The 18,972-nt window shown below is 33.1% G+C and overlaps 1 protein-coding gene across 1 annotated transcript in view; it reads left to right on the top strand.

Annotated features, from left to right (window-relative positions):
• LOC106108411 overlaps positions 1 to 18,809 on the top strand; it is a 29,367-nt gene extending 10,558 nt beyond the window's left edge. Inside the window, exons 4-16 of the mRNA XM_013289576.1 lie at positions 3,627 to 3,761; positions 10,552 to 10,674; positions 12,923 to 13,036; positions 13,613 to 13,738; positions 14,649 to 14,777; positions 15,616 to 15,745; positions 15,870 to 15,992; positions 16,423 to 16,512; positions 16,943 to 17,066; positions 17,750 to 17,838; positions 18,109 to 18,238; positions 18,308 to 18,399; positions 18,645 to 18,809. Of these exons, the coding sequence (XP_013145030.1) occupies positions 3,627 to 3,761; positions 10,552 to 10,674; positions 12,923 to 13,036; positions 13,613 to 13,738; positions 14,649 to 14,777; positions 15,616 to 15,745; positions 15,870 to 15,992; positions 16,423 to 16,512; positions 16,943 to 17,066; positions 17,750 to 17,838; positions 18,109 to 18,238; positions 18,308 to 18,399; positions 18,645 to 18,809 (1,570 nt within the window). The remainder of the gene's footprint in view (positions 1 to 3,626; positions 3,762 to 10,551; positions 10,675 to 12,922; positions 13,037 to 13,612; positions 13,739 to 14,648; positions 14,778 to 15,615; positions 15,746 to 15,869; positions 15,993 to 16,422; positions 16,513 to 16,942; positions 17,067 to 17,749; positions 17,839 to 18,108; positions 18,239 to 18,307; positions 18,400 to 18,644) is intronic.
• The last annotated feature ends 163 nt before the right edge of the window (positions 18,810 to 18,972 follow it).

Raw genomic sequence — 18,972 nt, 5'->3', positions numbered from 1 at the left:
CAAAGAATAAAAGATTTTTTTATTAACTGTAGAAAAGTCATTAACTTTAAGAAGTTAAGATTTAATTATATCGCAAACGCAGTTTCTACACGATAAGAATTCCAAACTATAATATACAAGTTTTGGACCACAACTTGAAACAAGTTATACAAAGTTCATTTACTTATCTTTGTTAAAATAGCACTTTACTCCCGGCTGAAAATATCCATGAACTGTTTATAGCGCGCACAACTTTGACTAAACTATTACACAACTATTTAGTCGTCCTTTAATTACTATGATCTAATACGGAGGTGCGCACATTACTCGATTTTAAATTGTTCAATTAAACCTTTGACTTGATTGCGAAACAATCGACAATCGCGCAACAGTTGTGCGATGGTTTAGTCAAAGGGGTGCGCATGCTCTCAAACGACACTGTCATACATAAATGTGTAAACAAAACTTTGTTCTTTCACTCTATTTTCTAATTTCAGTTACGATTTTCTCGTTGGTATACTCCAGGGTTCCAACTTTTATTGCTAAGTTTGAGAACTGCAATTATTGTTCAGGACGAAAATGTTTTTCTTTTTTAATATTTTTAAATTTTAAAGAAATTATTACTAGTCAATTTGAAATTAGAGGATATGCTAAAGAAAGGAGTGGATTCAGATATGACGGCTGATAGAGATGTATGGAAGAGCAGCACATACTGTGCCGACCCTCCGTAAGGGATAAGGGCAAGTGGATGATGATGATGAATTTGAGATTAACGCCGTCAATGTACCATGTTACTTGTTAAATCAATTGAAATGATCGCGTCCTTTTATGAATGGCATTAAATCGAACATTCACATCTCTGTTCACGTGTTATCTCGTAAAATTTTGTAAAAGAAAACCAATTGTCAACCATCATAAACTCCAGCATAACTGTGCCCAGATTTTATAGAAAAAAAAAACCAATTTCTTTCTAAATTCATTTTCTATTTGCTCACATCGTTTATTTTCAGAATAAACAATATATACAGCATTTATTAGAATATTTGAATAATTATAATTTTTATTATTTGAAGGTAAATAAGAAAAAAATGGGTATTTAAGTCAATAACTAAGGGTAGAACTCCAAGCTCCTCAATGGGGACGTATAGTGAGCTGGTGATGAACTCACCATAGACATCTGTATACAGTGACGTCATATCTAACCGACACCCATATAGCAGGGCCCGACAATATTCAATGAAATGGAAACCCAATCATACTGGGACACCTCTCAAATGAAATCATCAGATCATATAGACATCTTAAAGTATATTTGACATGTTATTTGTTTTAATGAGTAGCTGTTGCCCCCGAATTCATCCACGCTATATTAAGATAAAAAAAGTAGCTTATAATATGCCTATGTCAGCTACCCTTCAGTGAAAGCGACCCAGGCGTTTAGATTACCCGGGACAAAAGCGGTATTGCGGACAGACAGACAAAAAAAATAAATGCGATTATCGTTATCAGCAACGCAATTACATCATCTTCCCAAAATCTGGAATTTTTCTTTTGATATGACAAACAGACACAAATTTTATTATATATAGAAAGTATAATATACTTTATACATATAAGTAGAGTAATCTACATTACTCGTATCCAGAACTCTGAAAACTAAGTTACTGCAATCGTAAGAACTAACTTTTGAAGTTGAAAATTCTTCTCTCTTGAAAGTCTTGAGTAAATAGTTTTTAAATTAGTACGTCTCAGTACTTTGATATTAAACAAGTTAAGTGCATTACAAAAGTTTTCTATTTATAATGAAAATAAAATGAATATAATCTAGTTAAACTATTTAGAATGGAAGAACACACAATCTACTTAGGTTTTTTTTTAAATTCCGCGCTGACCGCGACGCTGGCGAAAGCTAGTTATCAATATTTTACACTGATATTTAAGAACGACCGCACTTACATTTGTCACTAAAGATACTCCTTAGGATAGATTTTACACGAGAAATCTATACCTTATCTACTCATGTTTACACAGGTGTTGTAGTTTAAATTTACATATAATTAAATATAATATAACTTAACTAAAGTAATATATCTTGTACGAGCAATTCAATTCATACAATAGACAACACAAACGCAAGAAAAACAAACTTCTCAAATGATTTAGTTGCTCCAATAGTTTTGTCCTTGTCCTAAATTTGTTTCTCACTGTACTGTTGTTGGGGAAGTAACCATTCGTAATATTTGCGACTATTGTATCGTAAAATTTGCATAAAAGACCCATCAATTTTGATCAAACAAGTTATGATTTATCACTAAAATATGGCAGGAAGTAATATAAAATTAAGGTGCTTGAGAATACAAGCTCTTGTCACCCATAATTCTTAAAAATAGGAGCAATAAAGGGCTATTTATTTAATAATTAACTGTTGCTCTCGACTTCGTCAGTTTGAAAAAAAGTTACTAATGTTACTCAGTGGCTACGTAGCTCTTCGATGGTGCAAGAATTTTTGTTATTGACCCAGTTGTTTTTGAGTTATTATAATACAAACAAAAACCTTTATAATATTAGTATAGGTACAGAAGTATTTATTAGTTTTAGATTAGATTAAATTTGATAGCAGCCAAATAATCAGAATAGTATAACGCTAGAAAGATATGCTATAAATATAGTAAGGTAGTTATGTTAATCTTTTTCTTATTTTATCGAAGACATCATCAGAAAATTATCTTAAAATGAAGCCAAAAATGGAGAAGAAATACAACAAATGGCTACATTTTTAACCGACTTCATTACTCCTTTGAATTTTAAACATCTAACATTTTAGTGTAAATTTTACGTTAACAGTACGTTGCAATGTTTAGGTATCTCGTAACCACATAGCGTAGCTTCTGGTAATCGATTTCCAACCGTAATTTCCGTTAGGTCGTACCTGTATCGTACTTGCTTCGTGCTCTGTTCTGTCTATTTTTTGATCAATGGTCTAACTGTTTACCACTATCGAAACTCGAAATTTTTATCTTACTAATATTGTAAATGCGAAAGTTTAGATGGATGGATGTTTATTAAAGTTAGCAGCCTAAACTGCTGAACGGATCTCGATGAAATTTGGTAAAGACGTAGAGGATAGTCTGGAAGAATACATAGGCTATTCACTTTTGTTTTTTTAATTCCACGCGGACGGACTCGCCGGCGAAAGCTAGTACCAAAAAAATCTATAATTATTTCTATTATCTTTGTTTTTCTGTGAATTACATGACAAGGATAAAACACATTAAGTTTAGAGCTGCCATTGCCTAAAATAATACATAAAAAAAATTCGTATTGCGGAATAAGGAAAGTCAAGTAGCTCCTAAGCCGGAACTAAATGCCGTAACCGTACCGGAAAATTGGAGACCTACAGGAAAAAAGTGCAAATAATATCTGAAGCGAATTTAACAAAAAAAATCTGAACAGTAACTAAAAATGTTGTTTAAGCAAATTGAACCGTGACAAAGACCATAAACAATTCAATTTGGATTGTTAACTTTATTTGCCTCAATAATAAAGTAACGTGGAAGTACGAGAAATACTGTTGTCCTACTCATTTGTATTATAAAAACAAAGATAAAAACATGTTTGTACAGATGCTTACTGCTACTTCCCTACAGGTCTAATCTAACGCAGAGGTTTGCAGCAACGGACAGCGCGGTGCAGCAGATGGGTACGTTACCTCCTCTCGTCTTCAAGAACCGCTCCAAACCTGTAGATGGCAGTTTCTTCCTCGCTCAATTAGCTGACTTAAGGTACGCCCCCTTTAGAACGGACGAACACCTTTGACTAAACTATCGCACAACTGTGTGCGATTATCGATTTTTTCGAAACCAATTCAACTTTTTAGTTGCACAGCTTAAAATCTAGTAGAGTGCGCACATATGAGCTCATAGGTACCAAACCGAGACAAAACAGTTGTGCGATAGTTTAGTCGAAGGTGTGCGCGAACTCATAATCTCACACATGTAATATTTAAGAGCATTAGTGTTGAGATGCTTAAGTAACTAAAGATACGTTTAATAATTAATTGGCCAGTTACAATTCTTCACAGCCATTAATATTATTGAAAAAGTTGTTTCGCGTAGAAAATTGTGTGAAGTTATCGAGAAGACTGCCAGATGATTTATGTCTTTGAAAAGTTTTAATGTGGCCACAGACAGTTGCGACTGAAAAAGATGATTAGGTTTGAGAGAAAATTTTCAATAATAACAAATTTACTCTAAAAGAAACTCGAGTACAAACTCGAGATTCTTATACCGTTTATTTGAAATCTTCGAAAGTTTCTGCTGTGGTTAATTAATGTTATTGGTGTTTTTCTTATTAATATTATAAACTAGTTATCGCCCGCGACTCCGTCCGCGTGGAATTAAAAAAAAAAAGTAGAGTAGCCTATATGTTCTTCCAGCCTATCCTCTACGTCTGTGCCAAATTTTATCGAAATTCGTTCAGCCGTTTAGGCTACGAACTCTAACAAACATCCATCCATCCATCTAAACTTTCGCATTTATTGTAGTAATATAATATAATGGGAAATTTAAGATGGATGTATGGATGGTTGTTAAAAGGAACCTCTGAACGGTTCTCGCTGAAAGGCGTAGTCGAAGAGCGTAATCTTGAAGAACACACTAAGATTTTTAAAACTTCACGTGGACGAAATTTCAGTTAGAACCTAGTATGTAATAATACCCCAAAATGAAAAAAATACTTTCAAAGCTAAGAATTTGAGCTACCTATTTCTTTTTACGTCAGTACCATAATTACATCCTATCCGCATACACATGATAAAATTCGAAGCGCACATGACAGATTGTCAGACGAAAATAAGAAACATGTCGGAAATGTTAACGAAAGAGAGGAGAAGTTATTAACTTCGCAATATTATTGCATAAATTAAAAGCATTACATTTTTACAAGTAAACTAATCATACTATACTATTTCTTGCTTATAACTCGTTTGTTGGAGTTGGGAGCATTAACTGCTGTTAGAATCTCCATGAAATTTGGTATAGAAGTAGAGGATAGTCTAGAAGAACACATAGGCTACTCAGTTTTGTTTTATTTTAATTCCACTCGAACGGAGTCGTGGGCAAAAGCTAGTAATTGAATAAATGTAGAAATAAGATAGGGACATAAAAATAACCACAGGTAACAGTGTTAAAATACTACATTCGTCTTGGGTCAATGACTTTTAAATTACTTCACTCAACAAAGGTCATCTGTTGGACCGATTCTTCTGGAGTATGGCATTATTCTAATACTGTCATAACCTTTAACGTGACTATTTAAATGTAAAAACCATAAGACAAAAAGAAGAATGTATCTTCGGACTTTAACTAAAACCTGTCTTTAACAATGAGGTAGACCCATTAAGCTATTCCATGGTCGCGTAAAGCACTTTCTATAATTTCATTAAATGAATAATTCAGAATTAATTCGATGAAAGCTTTATCCATAATGACTTTGTTTTTCCGCCCTCTTTACCTGTCTTTCATTTAGTTATTGAATAGTAATGTATAGAACATTATATAAACGGTTATATTATTCAAATTATACAATTTTACACATGTTTTCTCTAATGGTACGTTGTAACATATGTATGTATGTCCAAACCTAGTTCTTGTAAACCATTTTAATATATCTAATCCAATATTCCCTAAAATAATCCAAGACTATTAAACTAACTCTAGGGGTTCCCACCCCTGGGGTTCACATAAAACTCTACGGGAGTACGAAATTGTAGGGTGCAACAAAACTAGTAAAATTTTACGAGAACAGAAACTTTTTGAATATACAGGTTAAGGGCTTGTCCCACCATTGGGTTACGTTAAGTTAAACGTTATTGTCAGATAAAGTACCAAAATCCGGTATTTCCAACACATACTTTATTTGTATTATCTATCAGACAATGTACAATTTGGTGGAACAGGCCCTTAATCTAATAAACTCATAATGACCAGCTTTTTAAATAGAAGGGGTAATTAAATTAGAAATAAACTATGAGCAATAATATGTGTCGTAATTTACTCGCTGGTCACACCCTATCGTACTAATGGTGTTTACAGAGTCATTACAACACCACGAATGACTGATGTCGATAATGATGTTCATTAGCTTTAAAAATGGAATATTTTTTGTAATAAATCGCCAATGAATATTAATGTATACACATAACTATAAGTGCCTGGAGAATCCTAAAGATACCACATATGTGAATGCATAACCCGAAACGATTGATGGGTTACGAATAATTTTACGCACTAATTAACCTTTTACGAGTATGATTTTTAAGTAAAATAGCTTTCGCCCGTGACTCCTTCTGCGTGGATATGAAAAAAACTATGTGTTCTTTCAGACTCTACATCTCTGCCGAATTTCATTGGGATCCGTTTGTTAGTTTAGGCGGTAAACTCTAACAAACATTCATCTATACTTTCGCATTTATAGAGGTTAGCTTTGCTTCAGTGTTATTGTGGGACCAAAGCTTTTGTGGGCTAAGCGCCAACATGTAGTCAAACAAGTTTATCTGGCCTGTAGAATGGCGGTGCTCACACGGTTAGCTCTAACAGAAAGCATGTAAAACACGTAGGCATAAAAAAGACATGACAACTACAATACGATAAGGATCTTGAGACACTGATGTAGACAGGGGGCGCTAGTGTGCTAAATTAATTTGATTTACGTCCACCGGGGTAAATAACGTTGACGGTCTACGAAGTCTTCACATAAGTCATCATCAGTGGATTTAATATAACTTGACAATAGAATATTTCTGATAATATACTGACGCGGAAGTCGCCGAATTTCCACAGGCCGTAAAAAGTACATTATTTATTTTATGTGCGATTTATTTTTCATGAGTCATAAAAAATAACTGTGTTATCTTCGGGGACACACCTCTATGTATTGCTTACAGTATCTCCAATATGATGAAATAGGTATAGTCTACAGAATATAGAAATTCTAGCATGAGGACGCAATCAGCTTCTTTATTATTTCACTGTCTTTGCAATAGAATGTGTTTAAAATCACCCTTTTTTTTTCTTTCGCCTACCATTGCAAATACAACACTACCTGACAAAAGAGCGTCGCGTTTAAAAACACTGCAGTATTAATAAATATGTACTTACATACATAACCGCAAATAGCCTAGCGGTTTGGGGTACGGACTACCTATCTTGCGGTCGAGTCAGTTCGATTATTGTCGTGAACCATATCCTAGCACAAGCAGAGCTTAGTTGGCATGGTTAAAACAAATATGAGTAAATTAACAAAAATAAACTAATATTCTTCTATATTAAAAAAAAATACAAGTAATTTGAACGCTTATTTAAAGCACGGTTAAAAAGCGCCCATGCGAATGGGACTAAGAATAATTTCAGATAAAAGAAATGAGGACCCAATTTCCAAAAGGTTTATTTATACCAAAAAATCCCTCACGATCTAAAAACCAGACGAAGTAATATGATCGAGCTTTACTCAAGGTCTTCGGATTTCGAGACGTAAAAAGTCAGAGAATTAAATTCGCTGTCCACTTTGTGTCGAATGATACAAAGAAAACTGGCCACAAGAGATATAATTTTTTTTCTTTCTTTACTATATTCAAGTTATTTGCACTGATTGTGTTTGATAGCGTTTAACTGATGGGTAGGTAATTATCGTTCTCAACTTTGTAGATCTTACCCATTCTGTTATCGTCACTTTTTCGTCAACATAACCTAATATCTGTGAATACAGTATCACACACAATAACAGAAACATAATGAATGATTCATTTAATACAATATCCTTGTCTCCGGGGGTTTCCAGCAAAAAATGTCAATTACTTTATTGTGACCGTGTTAAAACATTACATTCCATTATAATATTATGAAGAACATTACGCTTGTTATCCAAAGAGGATAAGCATAACACTAACTAGTAAATACTATTAAGTTTTATCGATTTATGAAACACAAGTTTATTTAACAGAACCTAAAGAATCACGTAAACCTTAAATCGTAATTATGCTTTAAAGTACAGAAGGGAAAAGCATTAACTTCCTATTTGTGAGTCTCGGCCGAATACTAAAACGACATTTAAATGTTATGTAACAGCGGTTTTAACGATAAATCTACGCTACTCCATTATAATTGTGATGTCTGTGAACGGCATTCTGTCAGAGTTTGTTTCCTATACGAGGCTGTTACAACTCTACGCAAAACAACCGCATAAATGGAAATAAAACAGCTGCAGTGCAGTATTGACTGCAACTAGTAGCAAGGCTTAGAGCGGGCGCACATGACTAAATTATCGCACACTGTTGTGCGATTGTGGATTGCTTCAATTCAACTGCACAAATTAAAATCGAGTCGTGTAACCTCCAAAAAATTAATAGAAATCAAAGCGTGGCTAAAGATTTGTGCGATATTTTAGTCAAACGTGGTGCGTACGCTGTTAGTATTATTGACGGCTTTACAACAATCAGATAAATCCACTATTAGCTTCGATGCTTATATTTCAATGGTATGAAAATTGGCAAATTCTACAAAGGGAATTTCTATGCGTTGAACAAGAATTGAACGAAAAAAAAAATCATTTTGTGGTTTCCATTTCGACTTATGTTAGTGGCAAAATGATTGTTTACGAGGGTGAATCAAAAAGTTCTTAGAAGTGCATATATATGAAACCTTTTTGGATCAAGTTCGATATTCAAATTAAATTTGCATTTTTTAATATTGAAATTTTTTAATTTTTTATTATATATTTATTACATTCTATAATATTATAAAATTATATATTTTTTAATATGTAACTTTATAATATTTTTTTATATATAGTATTTTTTAAATTTTTTAATATTTTTAATTTTTGCATTTTTTGATATTGATTCCAAGAATTTTTTGATTCACCCTCGTATGTACTCATTGTTAGCTTAGTCAATGCACTTCTTGAAAGTGCTAATGAATAATTACCTCGTGATATTTATTCCAATTCTTTGTTCTGAAACATTACAATAGCACTCGGATGTGGGAACTATCGACAGATATCGGCTAGATATGCGTAGTAACTTTGCAAATTTAAAGTATATCTTTATCCAAGAAATTCAAACAAATTTTGACCTTCCTATGATGTTAACATACTTACAATTATTAAAAGTAATAAAACAGTAATAAATATGGACCCTTAACTTATGCTAATGGATAGCGACCTCATAAACACTTAACTTGGTAAGGTGTGTCAAGATTGTCACTTTACGACTTCGTCTGAGTCATAAAAAATACAGTATTTACTTATTAATGAGCGGGAATTAATTTTTATGTTACATGTTTTTATTCATTGTGTTCTTTTATTTTCTAATTTAATTGCGTCTATTCAATTTATTGATAAATACTCTTCAATGTAAAAACTCACAAATTTGTGGCTTTACATGTAATTGACAAATATTTCTACTAAAAGCCTCTCCTTTCTGTCTACGTTTCTTAAGAGGAAAGGATGGGAAGGAAAAGTGGATTTGACGGCGGAGGAGACGCATAGAAAGGGAAAATGTCCTCCTTATGTGCGTCTCCTCCTCCGTCAATTAAGTAGGCAACGCATCTGCAATTGCGGAAGTTTATGGGCTCTTTCCATTTCGGTGGATTCAGGTGACCGCTTGCTCGTTTGCCACCTTATACTATAAAAAACTTAAGGAATTAATTTCTGTGTAACTGAAACGCAAACAAAACGCGTTTCTACGCGTGCATTTGGCAGACAATAGAAATCTATTTTTTAGTATTTGCAGTTCCCTTTATAGTAAGTAATGGTTTCTACTATCGTCTAACAAGAACAAATTTCTCTCGGGAGGTTCGAACTTTTATTAATTAAACATCATTCGTTCCCTAAACGTGTATAAACAGCCGGCGTGCGATCGTGGTACAAACTTTACCGTGGACAAACCTTACGTAGTAATTACACGTGGAAATTGAACGGGATCTTTCCATTCTGCAAACTGGGAAATACAGTAATACTAACATCGCGCTCCGGGGCACGTTTCTAACCAGATTGTGAAAAGTTCCTTTATTAATCATCTTATTCAATATTAGCTAGGATTTGAAGATATCTACATTCTATTTTTAACTAGATTTTTCCTGCGCGGAATTAAAAAAATTAAAATAGTCTATGTGTTCTTCCAGACTATGCTCTACAACTATGCCGATCATCGCAATCGTTTCGGAAATAAAGTCATAAAATATCTATCCATACATCTAAATTTCCGCATTTATAATATAACTAGGATTGTCCAACATTCGCGTTTCATTATTTTTAATCAGAAAAGATTTCCACTAACAAAACACGGTTTGGTCTAAAATTTACCGAATATAAGCTAACTAAACTAAACTAGCTTTATCCCGAGACTCCGATCTCGTGGAATTAAAAAAAAAGTAAGTAGCCTGTGTTCTTCCAAAATATGCTCTACATCTGTGCCAAAATTCATAGAGATACGTTCAGCTGTTAAGGCTACAGACTCTATGCATCCATCTAAACTTTCGCATTTATAATATTAGTAAGAATGTTATATTTTCTCAGACATAATATCAACCCCGGCAAGTCGATGACGGTGGCAGTGGAGTGGTATACGAACGCGAACGCGGCGCTACTCAACCATCTTACTAAAGAGATCAAAGACACCGACAGCAGTACTATATGGAGGTATATTTTTGTAATCACTTCATTAGTCCCTTTACCTATCTTTGTTAATTTTCTATAAAACATTCCCGCTGATAAACGAGCATCTCTTATAAAATATCTTGTTTCCAATTAACAGAGAGATCTCTTAATAGAGTAATATTTAATTAACTTTTATTAAATTAATAATAATATTTAATTAAATAAATTTAGAATCAGTAAGATATTGTTAATAAAAAAAATTGTTAATAGTAAATTTTTAAATTTCAAATTATTAACGTTTCATATCTTGTTCTACATTATTCTTTTTAGGTCGACATTTTTTATATTCTGTAGAAAAATAGGTTGAAAATATTAAAAAGTATCCTTAATGACTATATTTGCGGAGTATTGAGGTTAACTAATATAGACGGATATGAACATCTTCGATTAAAACTTCAATAATCGAGATGTGACGTCAGTTAATTCATAACTAGAAAATGGGTCGCCGGTTATCGTATTAGAAATTAAACTAAGTATAATAAAAATTTAATATATCGGGGAATTTCAATGAAATCTGTATATTCTATATATCTATTTCTATTTTCTATTATCATAATAAAGCGTAAACACACACTTCTTTGTTGCCTAAGATGTCAGCAATAACAGTATGTTATTGAATAATTTTTTTTTAATAAAAAGCCCTACACTTACGTCACGCTATAGTTTATATAATTTAACACCAATAAACTTTGAGGGTAAATATTTCTGATAAAAACCTTTAATAAATTTGAATATTGAAAATTTGATAAAAACACTTGCGTCGCGCTTTAGGCTATATATTTTAACGCCATTAAACTAAGGGGGTAAATATTTTGGATAAAAACCCTAATGTGGGAAAGAGACCATAAGTTGCTGCCAACATCAAGGAAGCAAAGTTCTCATCATGTCATGTCATTTTCACATTTGCTATTGATAATTTGAGACATTTAAACAATAAAATTAAATTTTCATAATTTCATGCGGATGAAGTCGCACGTCTTCGAAGTCGGAATGTCTGAAGTCGGAACAGCGAGCTTTAAATAAAACATAATTGTTGGAACCCACATTCAAAGTATTGGAAGAACTAATAATAGAAAACAACGCCAACGAAAACCTACTATTATAAACTTGGCAATTATAAGGAACTCTTATTGAAACATCACAAAATAGACTTTAAAACTATTTTATTAACTTTCGCCCGCGACTCCATTAGGATTATGGGAATAAAAACCAAAATGAGTAGCCTTTTTATTCTTTCAGACTACCCTCTACGTCTATGCCAAATTTCATCGAAATCCGTTCAGCCGTTCAGGCTACAAACTCTAACAAACATCCATCCATCTAAAACTTTCACATTTATTATATAGTAAGAATGAATTAGATTCAATTCTGAAAAATATAAACTTGTAAAGAAATATAAAATAGTATTTTTGTAGGAAAACATTGAAGCCATAACTAAATGCAAGTTGTCGCTACAAAGGACCATTTGAACCAAGAAAACCTCTCGCTTGCAGCACCATTCCTATAAAGCACGATGTATTTTACAACAAAACTATTCGAAGAGAATATTTACAGAGATAGTTTTTAAAATGTATTATTTTATTTTATTCAAAAATAGTTATCATACTAATATTATAAATGCGAAAGTTTGGATGGATGAATGTTTGTTAGAGTTTTTAGCCTAAACGGCTGAACGGATCTGGATGAAATTTGGCATAGATATAAAGCACAGTCTAGAAGAACACATAGGCTACTTACTTTTTTTTAATACCACACTGGCGGATGTGCGGGCGAAATCTAGATAAAAATAATTATAAAATCTTTGTGCAATTATGATTCTAATATTTCCACTGATATTAACAAAATAAAACATATTTATTAAACACAATAAAAATATTCAAAAACAAATAACTAAAAATTTTACATAACAGAAAAGTTAAAAAAAAAATACTTTCTTAACTTTCAATTTATGTTTATTTGAGTTAATCTGGTGATGGCCACACGAGGCAATGTCTGTATTTCGGCCACCAAGATTAGATACAGAATATAAGCTTCTTAATGTTTTCGCGTTTCATCATATAAATTTCTTTAATAAATCTTAACAGAGAACGCCTTTTTCTTTGAGTACGATCATACTTTATAAGACCCAAAATTATATTTACAAATTACTGGAATACCTTAAAGATATAATATTGCTTTTTGTTTTAATAATGAAAGTATCACAGTATATTCACATAGTATTTTCTTGCAGGTATTTAGTAGGCTTCAAAAACTTACTTCGAAGTATAGAGTGTAAAGGGATTGCTTCTGTTCTCGGTATAAATTACTTCGCAAGAGGATATTTGCAGCCACGATCACATGAAAGGTATTTTTGTTATTTCTTTAACCATCTCTTGTATTGCAAATAAGATTGATGTTATGAGGATTATGTAATTAACTATGGAGTCAAAATTTTTGTTAATGTCAGATTTAAAAAACAATACTTTACAGTTTAACAATACTTTTAGATTTGCGTATTGATTTGTCGAATGATAACAATTTGTGTTTTCTACATGACGCTTGGACGTTACCAGGTACTGATCTGCGTTTAAGGGTTGGTTACCACCAATAACTTGATCATAGTTGAAGTGGTTTATACACTTTTAAATTGTCTAGAGGGACGGACGTTAGTTATGAATGTGGAAGGGTACACCGGTAGAGGTGGACGTAGAAAGAGATGGATGGATTGCGTGAAAGGTGACATGATCAAGAAGTGATGACTGAGATGACGTATGCTAGAGTGCTTTGGAGGACGAAAACCCGGTGCGCCGACCCTACGGGAGTAGAATAAGGCAAGGGAGATGATCAATTGTCTAGAGGGATGAAACTTCACTGCCACTTCATCCTTGCGACGATTATTATTTGCGAATATTTCTCTATCCTTAAATTATTTTAATTTCAGGTATATATCACATATGGTATTAGGTCGTGATCTTCTTGACAACACATTAAACCTGGTGCCATCTCTGATACCTCTGCACAAAGACATCAAAGAAGATAGTCCTGAATACCAAGTCCTGGAGAAAAAGTAAGCATACATAGATCCTTCAGTTTTTAAGGTTATAATTTGTCATTATCATGCATTTTGTTTTTATTTTTTAAATTATTTTACTAATGTTATAAATGCAAAAGTTTAGATGGATGGATGTTTGTTAGAGTTTGTAGCCTAAACTGCTAAACGGATCTCGGTGAAATTTGGCATGGATGTAGGAGATAGCCTGGAAGAACACATAAGCTACTTATTTTTGTTTTTTTAATTCCACGCGGAGGTAGTCGCGGGCGATAGCTAGTTAATAATAAATAAATGTTTTTTTTTTTTATGAATTAACTCATTTTAATCTTGGAATAGTTTCAACACATAGAAAACCTTCAGAAAGATCAACAAAACTCGTTCAACAGTTCGAATTAATGTGTTTGTTTTGAACAAGAGCGTTATTTGCGATCCGAGTTCACTGTCTTGTTACTCGTATATCAAATAAATGATCGCGTCTACTAATATTATATCAAGATAAATTAAACGAAAGAAAACACTTCGAAGTAAAGTTAGTAAAAATCAATGGTCCCTAAAAGTGTTTCTGTATGAAATGGCAACGTAAATTGTTAAGATTACTGCGACAATTGACGTTGTAGAGTCGAATTTGCCATCGGGTTATAATAAACTACATTCTTGATGTGGGTTTCCACTATTTGTATAATACTGTAATTGCATGTTCTTCAAAAAAAAACAAAGATAATGTTAGAATCTATAGTAATTTTATGAAGAAGAAAGGTTTGTATTTTTGTATGTATTGAAATAACTCAAAATCAACGCGGTTAATTACGTTTTCTACCATTAAAAAGCTACGTTATCTATGAGTAACAAACAACAAGCTAGGATTTTTCACTTCACCCGGACCAAGTCGTAAGCAGCAGCTAGATAAATGTTAATTTTCTACAAGGAATCAGCAAATAGTGGACAATAAGTACCAGGAGGGCAGCGTGAGCGATGCTATAGAGTATTTCGATCAGACAGCCACTCTACTGGATAAGCTGCGAGCTGTGCAGAAACAATTGCGTCAATATATCAGGTAAAGTACATTCTCCTCTTGATACAAGCTTATGTTGTCCTGGTACTTTATATGAATATACAGCGACATTTTCATATAATAATAAATAATTATGTAGTTGTTTTTAAATTTCCTATAAGTAATTTGTTACCCTTTAAGTAAATTTGGAAATTAAGCATTGCAAGTCCTATGGGTACTTAGTCGCCTCTCTAAAATTTTAGGTAATAAGATAAAGCTTTCTTGCTTCTTCATTATATTTTTCTTCCATAATTTAAATTGAAAGGAAATCTTACTTACAAAAATAATATCTACACATAATCTGTGCAATATTTCTAGGAGCTAAAATTCATCACAATTGAATATTTAAATGTATCGTTTAGTCTCTTTGTCTCTGATTTAATTTCATCGTACAATAGATTCAGAGTAAATAGTTCGTATCTAATTCGATACGTGATCGCAGTATCAAAGCCGGTTTCACTGAATCCTGTCGACATTGCAGCCAAGTTATTACGTCACCAATAAAATCGTTAAAACCGAACAGATTTAACACCTCAAGCTACTTTTAACTTTATTACTTTACCGTATTAAGTTACTATGTATTTTAGAATATGTAATTCTAAACCCCAATCTTAGAAATTAATTACCACAAGACTTTATTGGACAAAATTTTTCGTCGTCGTAAATCGAGATTGAGGAATTTTATTGTAACTTACCAGAACCATTTAGGAAGTACTTTTAAATTGGCGCGAATAGTGATTAGTTTGCGTTCAATTCGAAAATATGTACTTCAAGAAAAGCTAATTATTTTTCTCGTAAATTCACTTCTTGATGATGAGTGCTTTTGTATCGATTTTCTCAGGGAAGGTGTGAACGAAAGTCTAACAGAAGCAAGGAGAAGTGAAGCAGTATGTGCTGGTATACTAGTTCTTGTCTGTGTCGTTTCTCCGATTATCATTGCTCTAGTTAGGAATGCAGTCAACACTATACAGGTAAGTACACAAACAATCAAATTAGTGATAATTGAATAAGAATTTTGGATTGGTCGCCATTTGATTTGGTTTAAAGCTATATGCTCTAAATTTATGTTGCAGTAAAAGATTGTAAACATTTCAGGTGTATGCCAGAAATCTATCGGAAAAAGCCCGAGAGCTTGAATACGAGAAAGAGTTAAGCGATTCATTGTTATATCAAATGCTGCCGCCAAGTGTTGCTAAACAACTAAAGCAGACTCAGCAGGTAGGGACAGTATTCTAGAGAATAAAACTTTGTCCAAGTTACCTGAACTGTTATAATCTTTGCAGCCTGTGCAAGACAAAATCAAAACGTCAATCATACTATTCATACTAATACTATAAATGCGAAAGTTTAGATGGATAGATAGATGGGTGGATGTTTGTTAGAGTTTGTAGCCTAAACGGTTCAACAGATTTCGACGAAATTTGGTATAGATGTAGAGGATAGTACTTTTGTATTTTTCTAATTCCACGCGGACGGAGTTGCGGGCGAAAACTAGTATGTTAGTTAAGAAAAGATATGCATGAATTTTGGCTGTTATGTTTCGTACCCTAATAAAAGAAAAATGGTAGTCCAACCTTTTCCGTGTCCTAGGATTTTATTAGCCAATTTTGGTGACCATAAATGTAATTATAAATAATTTATTTTCCAGGTACCAGCAGAATTCTTCGCATCTGTGACAGTCTACTTCAGTGACATCGTTGGCTTCACCGCAATAGCAGCTGTCTCCACTCCATATCAGGTCCGTTCTTAAGGTTTCTTCTCAGTTGATTTAGTTTTTGTTAATTTTTCAAGTTTTCAGTTTTATTTATTCGATCCTTTTGTACATCGTTAAATTAACTTTATTAAATTGTTTCTGTATTTATATCGGATATTGCATCGGTTCTGTGTACTTGTTTCCTATGTAATTGTGTGATTGAATTAGCTTTTGTTTATACTACTACTACTACTACTTATATTTGCTTTCTCCCGCGACTCTTTCTGCGTGTAATTAAAAAAAAATAACAAAGTAGCCTATGTGTTCTTCCAAACTATCCCCTATGCCAAATTTTATCGAGATCCGATCAGCAGTTTAGGCTACAAACTCTAACAAATATCCATCCATCTAAACTTTGGCATTTATAATCTTAGTAAGATAAATAAATGAAACAGAAGGTATTGAATGTTTGCAGGTGATCAGTTTTCTCAACTCCGTGTACAAGCTGTTTGATGAACGCATCGAATGTTACGATGTATATAAAATTGAAACTATCGGTGACTCCTACATGGTTGCTTCAGGATTGCCCGTCAGAAATGGTAAAGTTACTACTTTCTGTTGAAAATGAAAATTATTTATTGCTGTAACAATAGATTATACAAGTTATTCAGATGTAGGGATTCGCTTTTAAATAGCTGATAACTTTTTAATAACTGGTACTTGTGATCGGAAGTCCCGGTCTTCCCTGTAACATCTTACCATATGTTGTAATGCATGCACAATCTTGATATACTAATATAATTAAGAGTAAAAATACACTACTTTGTGGCGTTAGATGTCAACAATCACAGCATATTTTTGAATAATTCTTTCTTTAAGAAAAAGCACTACAGTACGCTAGACACTAGACATGCTTTAGTACCCACAAGTTGGCTACGTTTAAACAGTGGTAGAGCCCGCTTTAACCGGTTTTCCATGTTTCAACTGATATGTCAGAGGCCTAATTTTAGTCACTTACCCTTCCAATCCATTCCTTATAAGAAAGAAGAAGCCACCACCATCAAATCCACTTTCTTCTTCTAATGAAGGATTTGATGGTGGATAACACGAAAATAAGGGAAAATATCCTCTTAATGTGCGTCTCTTCCTCCGTCAATTCAAGGAAGGTAACTCATCTGCAAAGTTTGATGGGCAGGGGCCGCTTCGCCTTTTCGGCGAATTCAGATGACCGCTCTCTAGTTTATCACCTTATTGTATAAAAAAATGTTTTATTCATTTCCAGGAAACAAACATGCAACAGAGATAGCGAGTATGGCTTTAGAATTGTTAGAGGCGACATCTAGCTGTCGCTTGCCGCACCGCCCCGATCAGGTACCTACTTAGGTAATAATCGTCTCAGTGTTTTTGCCCATACATAAAACATATGTTACCACCACACAGCTTTGCATGTCTTTTTAGTGATTTTTTTGCTCAATTGCACAATATTGCTTTAAATATCAAATTGCTGTAGGTTTTGTAGAAAAGCGCTTTAATCAATAGATGGCGCTGATATCAAAAAATATTAAACATTTTAATGTGTGCTTTTTAAAAACTTAATTTAGTTATTAAATGTAATATTTGATTGTAAATATCTATTTTTAGACTCTTTGTATGAGAAGTGGTATTCACACGGGGCCTTGCGTCGCTGGTATTGTAGGCAGTAAGATGCCGAGATATTGTTTATTTGGAGATACAATTAACACAGCCAGTAGGATGGAAAGCACAGGAGAACGTATGTTAATCTTTTTATTAATTATGTACTGTAATTAAGACATTTTTAATAACCTTGTTATGTTCTTAGCCATGAAAATTCAAATCTCCGAAGACGTGAAAAGAGCGTTGGATAAATCTGGTAGATTTATTACCGCACCTAGAGGACTTGTTGATGTTAAGGTAATTTCTACGTTTATAACTGCTTAAATATACTTAACGGCTATGTTTCAATTTGCTTTATAATTTATTATATTATGCGCCCACGAAAGTGCTACAACTTTTCTATCTCATAGTTCCGGATCAGTGTAGGATTTTTAAATTTTCTAACTGTACTAAAAATTTTCATTTTCTTTATCGCTTTTGTTCATCATTTTGTAGTATAAAATTTCTTCTCAAATCAGGAAAAAATCAAATTTTCTCTTCAGGGTAAAGGAGAAATGATGACGTATTGGTTAGAAGGTAGAACCGATCCTTCGCCAGTGAGACCCACCACATCCCTGGACTGCACGCCCAGCTTCCTCGCCAGGATACACTCCAAAGGAAGAACATCACCGAGATATCAACCAAAATCAAAACGAGAACAACATTAAAAAATACCATTTACTAATAAATCAGTTCATTTAAGACCAAAGATATTTAAATAATATATAGACGAGGCATTGAACAATTTCACTGGTACTTTCTCTGAAAGGTACTATATCAGATGTTTAGTGCCACCTCGTATTTGTATTGTGTACGTGAAATAAAAAACAA

Source organism: Papilio polytes, unplaced genomic scaffold, assembly GCF_000836215.1.
Source record: "Papilio polytes unplaced genomic scaffold, Ppol_1.0 DF821511.1, whole genome shotgun sequence".
Lineage (NCBI taxonomy): Eukaryota > Metazoa > Arthropoda > Insecta > Lepidoptera > Papilionidae > Papilio > Papilio polytes.
The sequence above is the reverse complement of the archived record's forward strand: the minus strand, read 5'-3'. Positions and strand labels throughout refer to the sequence as shown.